Raw genomic sequence first — 18,593 nt, 5'->3', positions numbered from 1 at the left:
AAAGAATTTAATTAGGAAGTCACTTAATGCCTCAACTGTCTTGAATTTTTGGTCCTGACAAGCATATGCCCTAATTTTCTTTTGGAAACCCCTTACAATGTTCAATTACTAGTTGCTTACTTAAATCATATTTTTTTGGCAGCTTAAAATTCACTATAACGAAAACAAAGAATTAAGTTATCCTTTATTAGCTGTATATCCCCATACTAGCTCAGCTACTCCATCACAATGCAAGGTAAACATTTGGTTTTGTTCATTCTGTGGCAAGCCCTCAATTGTGGCATGATAACAGTTGTGTATTGTGAAATAGATCACATCAATCTCTGCTGAAATGACGGAAGCTTTTTTATCTATAAATATGGCTGAAAACAGGATACATAACTGGTTTGGTTATTTTGGATAATTAAACATATTTTTGCCCTATTTTTAAAAATTTTATAGATATATCCTAAAATATACATGAGAAAATTTACAATTTACTGTGGCTACATTCCAAAATAACTTTAAAAATCTTAAGTAATTGCGGGCGCCTGGGTGGCTCAGTTGGTTAAGCGACTGCCTTCGGCTCAGGTCATGATCCTGGAGTCCCGGGATCGAGTCCCGCATCGGGCTCCCTGCTCAGCTGGGGGTCTGCTTCTCCCTCTGCCCTCTTCCCTCTCGTGCTCGCTGTCTCTCATTCTCTCTCTCAGATAAATAAATAAAAAATCTTAAAAAAAAAAATCTTAAGTAATTGCTTTGAAAGATGCCCCCTCCAGTGACCAGATTATAGTAAATAGAGAAGTATAGAGTAATATGCTGTCATTGTGCTATTTAGGTTAATGGTTTGAATTTCACTGCAAATTGTACATGTAGTTCAATACTAATCTCATTAATTCTTTAAATGAATATATCATCTAAACAACAACCTTAAGCAACATTCTAACCCTTTTTGAATGACTGGCATCATTAAAAACTACATTGATAATGAGTGTTAGTTATTCCATATGTGTTCTTTATGCCTGTTCTATGGAAATCAAAATACTGTCTTTCAAAATGAATAACAGCAATATTTTAACCTTCTGATTAAAAGGAATATAGACTATATGTAATTTTATGTATCTAGAGGACACTGATATAGAAAATATAATATTTTAAAGAACATTTAAAAATACAAGATCTTCATAAAATGTTCATATCTTTTAACATTTAAAAATGAATAATTTAGGTTGGACATGTGAGAGGAGGTTTGAAAATAGCATTTAAGGGCAAAATAAATTTTTCCTGAAACGGCAGCAGACTTCAACTCTTCTTGCCCTACGACATAATACCCCTTTCTTATTATGTTAATCAGGTTTACATTTGTGAGAAGATCTGAAATTCATTTTTTCTTTTTTAGAGAGAGAGAGTGTGTATGAGAGTGTGTGTAGGAGCAGGGGGAGGGGAGGAGCGGAGAGAGAAGGAAAGAGAGAATCTTAAGCAGGCTCCATGCCCAGCGCAGGGCTAGATCTTACAACCCTAAACTGAAATCAAATGCCTAATGGCTGAGCCACCCAGACACCCCTGAAATTTTAGTAATAGGATTTTAAAAAATGCATAATACAGGTGTTGTAAACTTTTACAAATGCACCTTTGAAATACCATTTATGTATTCCTTCTATGTGACCTTTGAGTAAAACTGTTCAAATTAATACATATGTAAGAACTCTAGAAAGTGCCTATGTCTAGAAAATTGAGTTGGTCCAAATATATTTAATGAAGTTCTCTTATCATTACACTTCTAAACTCACAAAGATTGCTTCTATTATTTTATTGACCACCAGAGGTCTCCAAAAACAAGCTATCCAACGGAACAATTAGTATAAGCAGGAAAGTATCATATGAAAACAAATCCACTGTGTGCAGACTAAGTCAGAAGTATGCTTTCCAGCTTTTTTTTTTTTTAACAGAAAGGGCAATATTTATTTATTTATTTATTATTTTTTACATTGGCTTCTCTTGACTTAGCCTTTAAAAAAGGGTTTCCTACAAGATTGGTACTACCATACATTAGGGCATAAAATATGTAATGAGCATATTTGTTTCAATGAGTCTATCGCAGAAAGGACTTGAGATGGGGTCTGAAAAGGTACAGGAAAATAATTCATCCTCTCACCACCTCTCTTTCCCCCTACTAGTGTTCCAATGCTCACTCTCTCCCCCTGGGGAATTACAGTCTTACACATGTATGATGCCTTATAGAATTATTTCTCAATGACGAAGAAGAGATCCTAGAGTGGCTTTCACTAACTTAGAGACAGTGGGGAAAAAAACCACAAACAACCCAGAAATTCCCCCATCCTTACTCTCGTCTTTCCACCCAAAGCCCTACTTTATTTGACCTTTACTGGAAGAAAAAGAAATACATGCTTCTTTTATTCTGCTAATATGTGAAGCCCAAAAACTCAAACTAAAATAAGATAAGGGTTTATCTGCAGAAATGTAGCATTAGGGATGCTCTGAAATTTAGAAAACAGAATTTGTTGATAACTAAACGTATAGATAACAATACCACAGAGCCTTTCGCAACAGCAGAATAAGTGAGATCATTCGATTACAGGTATCTGTAAAGCGCATCTACAGTGAATCAGCTTATTTCCTGTAGAAGCACTGCAACTCAAAAAGGAATGGTTTTGCCATTGGAGTTTTAAGGTCAACGCTCTGTATCTTTTTGTACCTGAAAGTAATTACATACCATAGTACTCCCACCGTGAGACAGGTGCCACGGCTATCCCGCACTTGAACACGCCACTGCCGGCTCCCAGGACCATTGAGGTTACGTACCCTCCATATGACTAAGGAGTGGAAATGGTTATTTTTATGGAGGTAAAGGAATTCAGGACATATGGTAAGCGAGTCGCAGTTTCCATATTTCTCACATCTTTATATACTGTGCCTCTTTAGAGACAGAAAGCATGGTAGAGAAGGGCTTAAATTGGCCTTAATTGGACAATATCTCAAGACTATACTTTCAGAGCCCTGGTCCCTGTCCTTGATAGGTCTAAGGGGGAAAAGCATCAAAAATTTGCTGGGTAGTACTTAAAGAAAAAAAGATCAATAAACACTAGATCTTTACTGACTTTGACTCATGAGAAAAATCACCCTCCTTCCTTCTCTCCTGCTCTCCTTCCCCACCCCCTCGCTCTTTCTCTCCCTTCCTTACCTCCCTCACCTCCCTCCTTAATCATAGTAAGCGAAGATGTACGCCTGACTAGCAGGGACTCACCGCCTAGAGATCTAAGACATTTTATCGGGGTCTTCTTAGGTTAAAGATACGTGATTTTCATCTCCAAATATTCACATGCCAAAGATAAATTATCGCGTTCTGAATTATATTCACTAACTATATGGACACAGATTCATAGCCAAACAACTACTCACCCAGCCCCAAATTGCAATCCGCTTGTCATCCACAAATCCCATTTTTGAAAATTGTCTAAAACACATGGAAGAAGTCCATGAATTAGTATTGCACTGTGTATAGAAAACTAGGATAAGTACATAAGTACACAAATGTGAAACCCTGCCATTTGCTCTCTATTTCCTCCTGTTGGAATCTAAGATTAATTACGGCCAGCAATCAGATAAACACCTGAGATGGATGTGTATCTTTTTTTTTTTTTTTTAACTTAAGAGCCAGATGAACAAGGTTTACTTTTGTTGGAGTCCATAAAAATTTTGTCTGTGTGTTTGTGTGAGTGTGTGTGTGTGTGTGTGTGTGTGTGTATGATTCACAGAAAACAAATCCTGGCAGTTTTTTTTCACAGCTTTATATAAAAATTTGCAGCCCAGATGCACTTTTCTTTACATAATTGAATTTAAATCTCTCCAGATGTTTTTCGGTTGAAGACAGGTTGCCCCCACAATGGAGAAATAGAGGCGCATCTGGGTAGGGCTTCGGAAGGTCTCTGGGCCCCCTACCTGAGAACTTAAACACCATTCTCTAAATAAAACCCTTATTTTGCTGGGTGTTGATTAGTTAGCTCAGCACCATTAAGTAGGAAGCGATTTTTCCTTGATGGATTAAGAAGTCTTTTTGCCACAAAATTGGGCCCAGGATTCGTATCCAGTTAAAGAAATGAGAAAAATGTTTTATGCACCCACTTTTTAATCTCAGCCTTACATCAAAAGGTAATTTGTTTGCTCTAAGAAGCAATCTAGCATATGGGGCTCTTTAACTTGTAGTATTGATGGGGGGGGCGGTGGGGACCCTTGCATTGACCTATACATGACTTTGGGAATGTTTGTGTTTTCCATTATAGATATATGCTTTAGGCAGCTCTGAGTTAAGCAATATTAGAAAAAAACTGAGTCGTTTTCAACTCATTATCTTCTCCCTGTAAACTTTTAAAACAGAATGCATATATGTATAGACATGTGCACCAAATAATGAGTGAACAAGTTGATAAACTTTACAGAATGAGTATATCCTTGGACTGAGATAAGAGTGTATTACTACGCCCCAGAAACCTCTAGGTCATTTCCCCTTGCAAAAGGAAAAAATGAAATGTTTTCCTTTCATAAGATTCCAGTTTGTGCCTGGTTTTGGACTTTATATAAAACGGGTCATGCAGGAGATACACTTTTGTGCCTGGCTTCTCTCATTCAACAGCCTGTGAGAGTCATCTACGCTGCTGTATATAGTTCTTTTTAGTTGCTGAATTAGTATCCTATTGCATAAATACACTACATGTGTAGTGTATTTATGTGTAGTGACATTAACTTTTTAAACTGGAGATGTATATTGTGGATACCCAATTCTATAATTTTGGATCTGAGAAGCCCTGGACACTCTGCCTTCTCTCACAGAGGATCAGTCTGGATAAACAAAATTTTAGTTTTAAAATATCACAGCCCTGGGTGCCTGGGTGGCTCAGTTGGTTAAGCGACTGCCTTTGGCTCAGGTCATGATCCTGGAGTCCCAGGATCGAGTCCCGCATCGGGCTCCCTGCTCGGCGGGGAGTCTGCTTCTCCCTCTGACCCTCCCCCCTCTCATGCTCTCTCTCTATCTCATTTTCTCTCTCAAATAAATAAATAAAATCTTTAAAAAAAAATAAAAATAAATAAATAAATAAAATATCACAGCCCTACTCCTGAACCAGTTTATCCTCTGTCTCTAATCTAAACTTCTCTTTCTCTCTACTTTACTTTAAAGGAAAATAGCTAATCGTTAACTTTGGTGTAAGAGACTTAGGGATACTTAGTAAATTGTCCTCTTTTTTCTTCTCTTTGATTGTTTCTTGTTTTTAAAGGCATTTTCCTCCACCCATTTCATCATTCACCATTCTTCTGCATTTCCTAGTTTATGATTTCATAACATTATTTTAAATTGACCACTTGTCATGCTTCCCTAGACATCCAGGCAGTTGGCTATAGAAACTCAAAGACTGCATTTCCCATTTACCAGTTGAGTGCAGTTGAATTGGAGCATGCATTTGAGACTCCAATTAAGTTGGAGACCTTGATTCAGATTCTGACTTCCCCTGGCAAATTACCTAACCTAAGAGCCTGCATTTTTTACCTGAAGCATGGGGTACAGATCCCCATCTCATAGGAGTGCTGTGCAGTTCCCATGACAATTCGGGTAAAACATTGCCCATTACGTGATAACCATTATCTATTAATAACATCTCTCTTAAGCCAGACCACATCTATCTGTGGACTCATGACTGGAAAGCACAACAATGAGATGTGATTCATACTTAATGAAACCCTTATAATTGTGAGTGAAGATGGCTGTGCTCCACAATTCTCCCCAAATGGCAGAGTAACCCTCATCCAGACTGTAGGAGCCACTCCTAGGACTTGATAGCTATCCCATGTAACGTACAGCCTCCTACGCTGGAAAGGAACACTGGACTCCTTCGCTTAACCTTGACTACAGGGATGGTCCACTTGTCTAGTTACATGTTTACTCGGGGGTGCATTTATCCCTTAGTCTGTCCATGTGTTTGATGAATTTAGAGTCTCTGTTCACGGAAGGAGGCAGGTAACACATATACCAACTCCCTTTCTAGAGTCACAGAGAGGAATTTAAGAAATATGTCCTTTTTAACCTTTATATACGTCTCTAATGACATACATTTTTATCTAAGTGTGGTATCGTCACTAAAAATGTACCCCAAAGATAAAAGATTCATCCTAGGACACTTTGCATTCTTTCCACTTTACAACTTTAAAAATATAAATCGAGAGGGAAAAATCAGATGACCTTCAGATTCATCTCCTACTCACTCACCTGGCTGCTTCAATTTGATCTTCAACTTCAAATGTTCCCAGTCTTCTGTTGACTGCGTGCATGATCTTATCTCCTTGGTAACCACTTCCTCTGCCATCAAAGCTAGCTACGATAACGTTTTCTGTGCTTGCAAGGTAAGTAGCCCAGTTGAGTCTGAAGACAGCGTCTGCTTTTTGACTACACGGGCCTGCATATCTGTGAAAAATCCCAAATTGTTAGCCGTTGTGGTTTTTCTGAATCAAATGAGGAGTGCCTGTATTTCTACTCCCTGTGGACAAGGAGTGTGCGTCTTTCCCGACCACGAGCCTGAAATTGTGCCAGCCACCGGGGCGTCCACCATGGTTCCTCTAAAACTTGGCAACGTGGCTACAAGGGCTGTGTGTTTCCTTCAAAGATGCCCATCGGTTTTACCTTTGAAGACTGGTATCAAACACAGACTTCAGAGGCCAACATTTTCTAAGTCGTATATTTCTTGGAAATCAAAGAAATAAATACTTAAGAGTTGGGACAGGGACGTTGTGTTATGGAAAATTAATGAGGATGACAATCAATGCAGCTTTGAATATATCCTTCCCCCATGGCTTGCAAGCACTCCTACTCTATGTGTGCATTTCCTAGGCTGGAACTTCCTAAAGGGTGGCTTGACTGCTGTGTAATCCGCACCCCCTCTCCCCAGCCCCGCACAGGGTGCCACACTCAGGCTCCACAAGTCACTGTGGAGTGGGCCAAGGTATGCTTGACCACTATTCCTTAAAACTTCAAAGGAAAAAGAAGTGGATGGTCTTGAAAAACATGTATGTTTTTATTCTGCATTCTATTCATTAACGGGCTTAACTCCCTGCTATCTGCAATCTTTACAGGCTAGACCCCACTCCCACGCAGCTGGATGCCCACTCTCCATCAAGCCCTCTCATTTCCATTTGTTAATCAAGGCAAGTTCCCTATAGCTCCTTGCATCGCACTTAAATATGTCATCTTTGCACGATCTACGGGACTCCTGGACCCAGACCTGGTCCAGTACCTCTCCCTCCCAGCCCATCCCTCCTACTGGTCTGCTCACTGTCCCCTCCACTTAACATGCCTTTGCTCTTCCTACGGATGGAAGTCAAAAGAACTTTGGTTTTAAACAAACATTGTATTACTTTCATTTATAACATTCTAACTTTAAAAAGAAGAAGGCATTCACGCATTTCCTGGGCGAGTAAACATTTTTTTAACAATATGTGAAATGCCTTGGTCCTTTCAATGATTTTAGATTTCAGAGGGTAACAGCTTCCCTTAATATTAGTTATGTATCAAGTTACCCTACCCCCTAAGATTAAACAACACTATTTTTAAAAATAGAAAACAAAGATTTAGACATCTAAGGGTGGCAAGAGGAAAACAACTAAAAAGAAAAGGGCAGTAAATTTACCATGTGTTTTTAAACTTTCCTAAATAAAGGGGAGGTCTAGCCATTCCTCACCGGGGAGTTGAAGAGGATAAAAGTCTCACTCTTTTCTAAAACATCGGTTTCCAGTATTGGGGCTAAAGCCTAAAGCAAATTAATGTCACTGTAGTCAAAGTTAGGCTTACTGAAAATTAAACAGCACATCTGGAAGTTTGAAATACCTTTTTCTCTTTCTTTGAGCTTTTATGATTTGTTTACATGGAACTGTAAATACCGCGCCACAAGGCTGTGTTGGATGCTAACACCCCCTCTTTTGTGGGTGGTGGTGGTGGTTACAACAGAAAAGTGATGTTCTTGAGTCTCAGTTTCCTTTTCTGTATAATGGGCCCAACAGAACTCCTCACATGGGTTTGCAAATTACCTGGCAGGTAGCAGGCACCCGGCGCATTTTTTGGTTTGTTTCTGTCTTATTTTTAATCAAGGAAATGAGACAATGTAGGACAGGAGGAGTGGCACTGTGCCATTATGTGTGAGTTCAGGGCAATTTTAGAAGGATTAAAGTAAAATGTATTCCCAGTCATTATCAAAAATATTTTACAAAGATGCCACGTTTAGAATTCGCATGAGTTTACATTTACTGTTCAAAGATGTGCGATTTCAGAACTTTCTCTGAGACTTGAAAAAGTCTGGATTATAATGAATAATTTCCTATATCACATCTTCTCTTCACCAGAGAGGGGAATGAAAAGTACCAGGCAGGGCGCCTGGGTGGCTCAGTTGGTTAAGCGACTGCCTTCGGCTCAGGTCATGATCCTGGAGTCCCGGGATCGAGTCCCACATCGGGCTCCCTGCTTGGCAGGGAGTCTGCTTCTCCCTCTGACCCTCCTCCCTCTCATGCTCTCTGTCTCTCATTCTCTCTGTCACAAATAAATAAATAAAATCTTAAAAAAAAAAAAAAGAAAAGTACCAGGCAGTGGTATTTCAGGAACTAAAGGAAGAGAAACCTGATGTACTGATGCATCAAAGGTCACTAATGGTGATGTTTGGGCAAGTTTGGGGGTAAGGAAGTTGTGAAGACTATTAATACCCATCTCTTGCATGTTAAAAGGTCTATGCGGTAAGGATAAAACTCGTGACCTGAAAATTCCTTTGGAATTCCCTTGTAGTTCAGAGAAAGAAATCAAAACTAAAGGACCATATGCCATTACGACAGAAAGGTGTCTACTTTCTCCATTCGAAAGATGGTAGAAAACAAAGGTTTGGGTTTGTGATTGCAAAATGGAAGAAGGAAATAGTAAAATTCTTCACAATGATTCAGGAAGAGACAGAGGATACATTCAGCTCTAATTTTCTGTAAGCTGCACTAGGTAAAAAATGTCCAATGGTTAACTTTTCATTTGTTCCCTCCTCTTGAATACTTACACATCTATTAGTAGAGGATATTTCTTGGATGTATCAAAATGAGGAGGCAAGATCATCTGATACCAGAATTCTAAACAAACAGAAAGACTGATCAGTAAATTAAGAGTAATTATTAGCACACGATCTAGGTTTCTTTGCAGTGATAAATCATAGTTAGCATTCAACAATTTGTTAAATTATAATAGAAAAAGAAAATGAACTGCTTGGATTCAGTATGCTTTTAAGATAAAAAAACATTCTCTTTCAGGTTAGAATACTAGTTAAGATTAAAGCAATAAAGTTGTTTTTAATATATCTATTAAATATATTGGTGCCTTGTAAAATAAAAGTGCATCTTAGAATTGCTAATGTTTTGTTTTTATGATTCTGTTCTTTGGCATCTGATCTACTTATCTAGTTTGTTTATGGCTTATGTTCTAAGTTTTCCTCCAAAATGTTTTCCTCTTCTTGAATTTCCTTGAAGATGTTTAGGATTTTTAGTTGGCCCTAACTCTATTTTAAAATTCTGATTTAATAACATTTTTGTAATTCTTATTGCCATCCCAGACCGCGAAGCTGAGTTCCCATTTTCAGCTCTGTGATTCACAGATTGAAATCAGGTTTACATGCAGCAGACTGTTGTGTACGTTCTATATGATCTGCAGATCTGTTTAATTCTCTGTGCTTGACTTAGCATCAGTTTAATAAAATTTGTCCCTAAATAATGAATTGGTTTCCTTTGCTCCCAAAATCAAGAAGATGAGTTAGATTAATAAATCTTAAAGAGAAAGAGAGATTGAGAGATTTTCTATATTTTAATCAGATTATTTCCAGCTTCAGTAGATTTAACCTATAGGGAAAAAAATCCGTATCTCTAGAGCTGCTGTTTCTTTATGTTTATCTTTCTTTTCTTCCTTTTTTTTTTGTTGTTAAAATTATTTTAGTTGAGGAAAAAAGAAAGGTCTAAGAGTAAGTCTCTATATAGATAGATTTCCCTTCAATTTGTGTTTGTATTTTAAATATATGCCTTCTGACTAAATGTGCTTATAAGAATAAAAATTTAAGTCTTTATTATTTTTCAATAGAATGTCAAACTATGTGTTGATCATGATGTTTTTAATAAATATGCCAAACCCACCATTTGATCTCTCCTTTGTTTGAATTTGTACTAGTGGATTAGAAGTGTTTTAGTTCCATCTTTCTGAAGATGCCATTTTTTCTTTGGGTGGGGGGGGTGCTTTGTAATCCCCAGTCCCACCTCCTACTGACCCTCCTCCTCGACGCCCCCACTACCCCACTTCCCTGGAGTTTGAATGTACAACCACCTCCCAGCTGGACTCTCCAGCTCTGGCAGATCCAGGCTCAGTCTCCTCCCTACCAGGTTGCCCATCCAGTCCTGTGGTTTCCCTGAGCCAAAAACTTTCGGGGTCCCCCACTGTTTGTCAAATCTCAGGATGTAGTGCATTCCGCACCAGCAGCCCAGGTAGCTCTCCGGAACTCTAAGTCCTTGCCCATTATGCCAGCAGCACCAGTAGCACCTAAGAACCAAGTACAAACTCTGAACCCTGGGCTCACCCTGCCTTGCTGGATCACAAAACTACCGTTAACAAGGTGCCAGGTGATTCATACGCACATTCAGTTTCAGTAACCCTGCTCTAAGCTCTTCTTCACAAGCACCCTCTACTCCCCAGCGCTTTTCCTGCCATTTAAAATTGGATGGATCTTTTCTACTGGATCTTACTGAATCTTTTCTATTATTATCCTATATTTAAAAAAAACTTAAATCAGTCCTGATGGATTTCCCCCATCCCCCATGAGTAATTAGCTCTTAATGGGAAAAACAGCAAACAAATACAAATGAACAAACTACAAAATTTCCTACTCAAAGAACACTCTCTCCACCCCAGTTCTCAGTGGTTCCTGCACATCATCCCTGCTCAGGCTCCCAGCACAGGGACCAGGCTAACTATGGCAAGGAGAAGGTTAGGAAAAATTCAAGATTTCTCTCCCGAGATTGAAGTTTTAACATTTTACAGCCAACCCTAATTTTTTTATACAATCACCTCAGATATTTTTTATCTCTTTGGGTTAAAGGTAGAATATATCAGGATATCATTAAGTTAAACACTCAAATAATACTTTATAGTAGAACAGAGTTACTAACGGAACGAAACAGAAGCAGCAATAGTGTGTTTTTTTCCAAATGCCTTCATTTTAACAGAATAACTTTTACATAGAGTGGTATTGTATTTTAAACAAAAAAAAAATGTAAAACTAGCAGTTCTCATGACAGAATATTTCATAGAAAAAATAACCTCAAATTAGATTACATATAATAAAATGTGTATTTTCAGATCAAGTTACCACATTTAGTTATATTTTTTATTGGTGTTTCCAGGAGCAGTTGTTCCTAAGGAGATTTAACTTACTTGTTTCATTCAAAATAATGAAATCCAGTTTTTTTGAGGGCATCAGGACATCCTGCAGCATTTTATCCAAAGCTGAATTGTCTTCCAGGACTCTCAGTTCTGAGCAAATAAGTGCAGACGGCAGCGATTCATTACAATGTGAAGAATTCGGATTGCGCAAAGTGCTAACAAACAAGTAGCAATTCACTGATGGGACTATACATACTTTAGATTATAAACCTTGAGTTCAAATCATTTTTTTAAACACTCTAAAGCCAAAAAAAAAAAAAAAATCCCACTATGCTAAGTACATGTTGATCCTATTCACACACTTTTCTAAAAAGCAAAGGAAAGGTGAAATGCTAGAAAATACCTTTATCGTCGCTGCTACTATGCAGAGTATAGAGGGGTAGACCAGGGCCTGTTAACAGGAAAAATGTTTTAGGTGAGGCTTTTTAAGAAAAGAAGAGAGCATATTTTTCAAAAATGGCCATTTGATACCATTTAACTTTGATACGATTTTAATACCATTTAGCTCTGATAGAATAAAAATCATGGTAGATAAGGTGCTTACTAAGTGTTAGCTGTTTTTCCTTTTCCTTGAAATAGGTGCAATTTGAGATTAAGAAGTATTACCGGAAAGGCACAGGGCTCAGTACAACGAAGCAGAAAATGAACCTCTGGCCCCGTTGAGTGCCTTGGGCATGCTGCCTCCAATTTCCTCAGCTGTGAACTAAACCCACGAACCACTGACACGGCTATCTTTCCTTCCCAGCCCTAAATCCACAATCCAGCGATGACCAGCCCGGCTCTCAGGCCCCGCCCCCTTAGGGCGGAGCTCTGGAGCCAGCCTGGGGGTGGGGGCGGACTTCCCTCCCGCTGCCCCCGCCCCACTGAGTCCTGAGCCAGGGGGCACATCTGCACAGTGCCTGACTTGGATAAGCGATTCCTTTCTGGCATGCAAAAGTGTTTTTCTCGCATGAACATATCTTCACTATTTATCCCAACTGGTAGTTGCAGACTAGAAGGTAATGTATAGAAAAGCTATTTGGTGAGCTATTTAATTTTGATGCATTTAGATAATATTAATGTTTTACTCTCGATCAGAACCACAGTGAAGGCATTATAAAGACCTGGGTTTGAATTCTGGCTTCCCTGCTGTGTGACAACATATCTGTGTTCCATCTCTTTACATATAAAAGGAGAACAGTATCACTTTATAGAGTTTTCTTAAGAATCAAATAAGACTACAAATATAAAACTTTTAGCACAGTTCCTAGTATGAAATGTGTGCCCAAGAAATGGTGACTAAAAACAGTCACAGAAAAAAAAAAAAAAAAGAAAGAAAGAAAGAGAGAGAGAAAGATGTAATAATAAAGAAAATGTGCTAGTAAATAAAGATTCAGATAGCTGGTTTGGAGATCTCTTTCCGGCGAGGGACAGTTCTTTTTCAGAATATCCAGAATCTTTCATTTTGAGAAGTAATCTAGCATAGGGCTTATTGGAGGGCTCAGGAGGGCTCAGGAGATGGAGCCCTGTGCTTGAATCCTGTTGTGCCTCTTATTAGCTGTGTGACCTGTGCAAGTCACGTTGCCTGTCCTTTCCAAGTTTCTTCATTTATAATAAAGAAAACAATAATAAAATAGCAACAGAAGATGGAGCAGTGAGCAGGTTGGGTGACAGACACTACCCACATACATTTTCTCATCTAAAGGGGCAAATGCATAAAATAATAATTAAAAAATCTACAATAAAAAATCTATATGTATATATGCACATAGATATAATATATATAATATATGTATAAAATCAAGTGCCTCTGCTATACGTAGTCTCCAGTGTATGTGTATATTTGTTGTGCGTTCAGTCAAAAGCAAGCCATGCAACTCTCTTGGTTAGAAGGGGAGGAAAGGTGGTTAACTTACCACTTAGATGTGCTTGAAGAGAAGGGGACTTGGTGATTTCAAGGGCTCCTCAGATTCAAGAGGAGAAAACTAAGCAGGGCAGAAAGAATGTTTCCCAGACTGGACACAGAAAGGGATAGATGGGCAGAATGAGCCAGGACGGGGACACCTGGGTGGCTCAGTCGGTTGAGCGTCTGCCTTTGGCTCAGGTCATGACCCCAGGGTCCTGGGATCCAGTCCCACAGCGGGATCCCTGCTCAACGGGGAGCCTGCTTCTCCCTCTCCCTTTGCTTCTCCCTCTTCCTCTGCTTCTCCCTCTGCCTGCAACTCCCCCTGCTTGTGTGCTCTCTCTCTCTCTCTGATAAATAAATAAATAAATAAATAAATAAATAAATAAATAAATAAATAAAAATCTTTAAAAAAAGAGAGAACGAGCCAGGAGGGTGGTAAGGATATTGTCTGAAGAGCAGAAGGAACAAAGTCAGCTGGTGAGTGGAAGGCAGGAATGGAAGGAGCCACTTTCGGATAGACAGACATGATGTTCTGCCTCCCCTTGGCAGTTCACACTTACCTGAACACCTCAGTTGATAGTACTTTGCCTCTTTACTAAATGATACAGAATAGTACTGACACCTTTCTGGATTCAGCTCACAACTCAGGCATGTCACGTTTGTGTAGTTACTCAGTTGGATTCTGTAAACCAATGGTGGAAATTAAGTGCTTAATGAAAGAATAAATGAAAAGACAGAATTGAATAATGCCATATTCTAGTTTCAAAGGTATCAGAATGCCAAAACAATGCTCAAAAACTTTTTTTTAATGTGCAACAAATACATGGATTAATTCATAGTAACCTCAAACCTCCCACTGTTTGGGAATAACACAAAACATTTAATAAAGTCATTCTCTGCTGTTGACACCTGGGGTTTAATTTATAAGGGAAGGAAAGTGCTCAATTACAATTCCAGTTAGTTAAAACACGGAAAAACAAAACAAAACAAAACCAAACCCAGAAATTTTTCTTCAGCTAAAAAGACTCAAGTCAATAATTTGATTTAGCTCTTACTTATAAAGATTTCTTCCTCCTGGCATTCCTTTATATTCATTACTAATGTAGTATCTGGGAAGAAAACAAATTAAATATATGTTGATTATGTTTTTAAAGAAAGTCAAGTACACTCTATTTAACTCAACACCAAACATTCATGCTGGCCCTTCTCGTATCATTCTTCCCTGCCCCCTCTCCCCCCAGAAGCCTATTTCCTGTCATCTCTAAGTAGGAGATTAGGAGATCCTATTTTTTAAAGTAGACTAAAATATCTGAATGCAGGAATTGTTCCCTTCACTAAAGTGACAAGTGAAAACTCAAAAAAAAAGTCTTTTTTTTTTTTTAAGATTTTTTTTTTTATTTATTTATTTGAGACAGAGAGAATGAGATACAGAGAGCATGAGAGGGAGGAGGGTCAGAGGGAGAAGCAGACTCCCTGCAGAGCAGGGAGCCCGATGCGGGACTCGATCCCGGGACTCCAGGATCATGACCTGAGCCGAAGGCAGTCGCTTAACCAACTGAGCCACCCAGGCGCCCCCCCAAAAAAAAAGTCTTTTGTGAGAACAGTACCACCGGACAACCAGCCTGAAGTTGAGAGCCCACGTACCTATATTGTTTTCCATATTTTCTATTTTATAGCGCAAACTACTAGATGGCAGGAGCCCCATCTTTCTGAGAGCAGCTGAGCCACTTCTAAAGAGGCCCTTCAAAAACTGCTTTGGGCAGTGGCAAAAATCCTCCGTGGTGAGACCCAATAATGAATTATAGAAGTGCCTCAGATTCTAATGAAAAATCACACTCCTTTTCCACCAACTCGTGCATGCATGGTAGTTGACAGCCTCTGCTAAAGCTTTCCATTTTCCAGAGTAAGGCCGAGATACGGACAGATAAAATAGCCCCTCCGAGCCTTCCAAAAATTTGGTGCCAGTTAAAACTTAACAAAATGCCCCTGATTCTAGTTCCGTGTTCCAAGACGTTTTAAGAAAAAGAGGCTGCAGCTCTTCTAATGTAAAGCAGGTAAGAGCAAGAGGTAGAGCTTCTTGGTGGCATGGTATCAAATCTGCTAAGCATATGTGAAAATCATTAAGGCTTCCGTATGCTAAAAAGAAAAAAGTACTGAACACATTCCAAATAGACTATTCTTTATTTGTAGGAGATTTTCCCCTACTTCTGGGCAAAGAGGGTGTGATTACAACGAGTATGTTTACATCCTATCAGTTATTAGAATACTCACAGGTAATCACTGGTAAGAGCTTCTATCCCGATGACTTCCCAAGCTCCTTTTGTAATAAATGTGCAACCCTAATGGGATTTTTTAAAAAGACGTTTATTAAACTCTCTAATCGAAGTGGAGGGTTGAATCTTTTATAGCAGCAATTTAGATAATCTTAGGTCTTCTTGGGTTTCCCCTCCCTATCCCATCATCCTCCAGATACCACTTTGGAATTTGAATTAGCCGGATTATTAGTACATACTGATTGACTTTACCAAATGTTTCTACTTCAAGTCAGTCTCATTAAAAAAGAGATCAACCTGAAATAAATTATGTAAGAATACTTACTTGCTTATCTATTTGGAATAGGCAAATGTGTTTGTAGCCATCTTGGTTGCTGATGATCTTATAGAAGCTCTTCCCGTCGGAGGTAAAATGAGGTTCTGAAGGCCTAAACTACAGAATAATAGAAAACAAAAAAACAGATTAGAGCACATCAGTCTCATCTCAGTACCAACTTTAATTTTTCCAAGTCCTCTCAACACCTCTCTGCCCAAAACCCATGCTTCATTTACTTGCCAAGTGAAACCAGAGTGTCTCAAAAGAAAATTCTCCTTCTAGAAAATGCAGACAAAAAGATCTTTCTCAGGGAATTTTTTGTGCAGAGTAAATGAGAGAAAGCACATAAAAAGGCTTACGCAGGACTCTCAACACATATCAGTGATATTGTTATCTCTGGACATTTCTCTGTGGAGGATAACTCTATGACTTCTGGCTATAAATGTGCAAAAATTAGCATTCGTCTTCCAGTTTTAAGAAGTAAATTTCCTCAGTGTCACAGATGTGCTTTCTTGAAACAGACTATATTATTGTTATTATAACCGGGAGTTTGTACATCTTAATCCCCTTCACCTATTTTGCCCATCCCCCACACGGCTTCCCCCCCAGGCATCCGTGAGTGATTGCTTTCTGTTTGGTTGGTTGGTTTGTTTGAAACAGACTATTATTTTTACTGTTTCAGATAAGAAGTGGTTTTCAATTTGAGGGCTTTGTTCCCTCCTTTTAAAATACTTATTCTTTTTGAAAGCCAGAAAGTGTTTAACCATTTCTGGACTGGATACTATAAGGAATGTCTGTCGTACATTTCACATGGAAACATTCTTATAGTTACCATTTTTATTGTAAGTCTTTTCATTTTGCTAAATAGGATCAACAATTTACCAAAAAAGTAGTTGTATGGAAATATAGTATAAAATTTCCATTTTTCACAGTTCAATAAAAGATAGTTCTCAGAACATAATGTAGTTTAAGCAGAAGAATATCTATCCCAGCCTGAAGGGAATATGTCGCTTTACGACTTCGATTTCCTTCCTACATTTGAGAGCAGGTAGGAGATGGTCTTTTAAAAATTGTTGGTTCACTTTACCCTCGATGTTTCCTCTCTTATCAGCTCCCATTTTGGGAAGGAAGAAAAACGCTTCCCTCTTCTCTTTAGTGATTCAAAGTGGATTCATTTATGGAGCAAGCTGAGGCGTGCCGTACACTTGTTCTCATTACAGCTCTCTGAAACACATTCCCCTCTCTAGACCTGTGTTCACAGCCTTATCTTTTTAATACATTTCCCTGTTTCCCCTGGATGGAGTTGTGCCTAGTAGAAATGTGTGAAAAGTGGCATCTGTCTGGTTAAATACAGAGAGGAAAAAACATATTTTTTTCAAAGAGTCGTGAGGAAGTGTAGCGTGTCTCTTGCCATGGAGGAAACCACTTTTCATGTTGGCAAACCTCTCCCCTCTGCCCAATCAATGCCTGAAGAAAAGGGACGTGTGAATGCTATCGGAGCTCTGAGCCCAGCTGGATGGGGTCCTGTTTCTGGACCAGGGGCCTCCCCTCTATGCCCCAAGAGATGTGAATGAAATCTTTACTTTTTTTTTTTTTTGGTCCCTTTGTTTCTCTCTTAAAGGAGGCTTAACAGAAGTGATCATAAAAATTAGGTGAGATTTGTTCATCATCTTTCTATGGGATGCCACAATGGCTGGAGATCCTCCGCTAACTTGCTTCAGCCCATGGTCCAGTAGCCACACGGTTGGTGATTCTGCCCAAGGCATCGTGGAGCGGGAGAGAGAAGCGTGACTAGTCTCTGCGGGTCACCGTGCTTTCTTGGATAAAACTGCGTCTGGGGCCTAGTAAAGCGTGAAGCCACACGAGTATGATTTTCTCCAAAGGGAGGTGCACAGCAGTGTTGCTGGATGGCTACAGTCGCTGCCGAGTTGCTGCTGGATACAGCCGCATCTCCTTACCCATTTGTGTAGGCGGTGGATGGAAGCCATGTTTTCTGCCTCCAAAGCACAGGACTTCAAAGATGAGGTCAACGAGCATATTCTGCGTCTTAGCTGCTTTTCAGCAGCAGTCGCTTTTTAACTTTTCAGGAGCTACGGTTTGCCTAGAGTATGTCTTTTGTTTTGTCTGCTCTCAAGTTTTCACTTGTCCTGTTCCTTTTTCCAACTGAGCATGTTCTTATTCCCCATGAAAAGCTATCTCTGCAGGGAGCATTGAAATATTTTGAGAAATAGGTCAAGTAATCTCTCTATTAATAGCAAATAACATAGGGCCCCCCTTTGGTATATCTGCCAAATATCAAATAGCTCTGAGTATCTGATCCATACCACAAAAACCCTGTAACTCTTCAGCACTTACTCTTCCAACCCAGCCAGTGGTGCTCATTTCAGTGTGTTCTTGTGCCTAGGGAGGGAAAAATACAAGGCAGTGTTTCAGAGAGAAGTAAGATATTAATTCTATTCTTTATCTGCAACTCGTGGTAATAGAAGCAAAACTGTACTTAAAATAATTGAAAACTATCGCCATTTATACAGTTGTATTTATGCTCATATTGTTTATATGATTGCATTAGAACAGTTACCTCTCTTGCCTAGAGCTCTGTCTTCCATATGTGGCCCTGGAAGCTCCCCCAGCATTTTC

The 18,593-nt window shown here is 39.1% G+C and overlaps 1 protein-coding gene across 2 annotated transcripts in view; it reads right to left on the bottom strand.

The window, feature by feature from the left end:
- The window catches only part of DPP4 (dipeptidyl peptidase 4), an 80,322-nt gene that overhangs the window by 12,656 nt on the left and 49,073 nt on the right, over window positions 1-18,593 (bottom strand). For both annotated transcript variants that reach the window (XM_081814315.1, XM_081814316.1), the window contains 11 exons: window positions 18,312-18,356; window positions 15,966-16,073; window positions 15,639-15,706; window positions 14,423-14,476; window positions 13,928-14,049; window positions 11,826-11,873; window positions 11,474-11,572; window positions 9,066-9,135; window positions 6,254-6,448; window positions 3,397-3,451; window positions 2,711-2,810 (listed from right to left, as the gene is read on the bottom strand). In XM_081814315.1, the coding sequence (XP_081670441.1) occupies window positions 2,711-2,810; window positions 3,397-3,451; window positions 6,254-6,448; window positions 9,066-9,135; window positions 11,474-11,572; window positions 11,826-11,873; window positions 13,928-14,049; window positions 14,423-14,476; window positions 15,639-15,706; window positions 15,966-16,073; window positions 18,312-18,356 (964 nt within the window). The remainder of the gene's footprint in view (window positions 1-2,710; window positions 2,811-3,396; window positions 3,452-6,253; window positions 6,449-9,065; window positions 9,136-11,473; window positions 11,573-11,825; window positions 11,874-13,927; window positions 14,050-14,422; window positions 14,477-15,638; window positions 15,707-15,965; window positions 16,074-18,311; window positions 18,357-18,593) is intronic.

The sequence above is a fragment of the Leptonychotes weddellii genome, chromosome 3 (genome assembly GCF_054177405.1).
Source record: "Leptonychotes weddellii isolate Sample4059 chromosome 3, ASM5417740v2, whole genome shotgun sequence".
In the NCBI taxonomy this organism is placed as follows: Eukaryota; Metazoa; Chordata; class Mammalia; order Carnivora; family Phocidae; genus Leptonychotes; species Leptonychotes weddellii.
The sequence above is the reverse complement of the archived record's forward strand: the minus strand, read 5'-3'. Positions and strand labels throughout refer to the sequence as shown.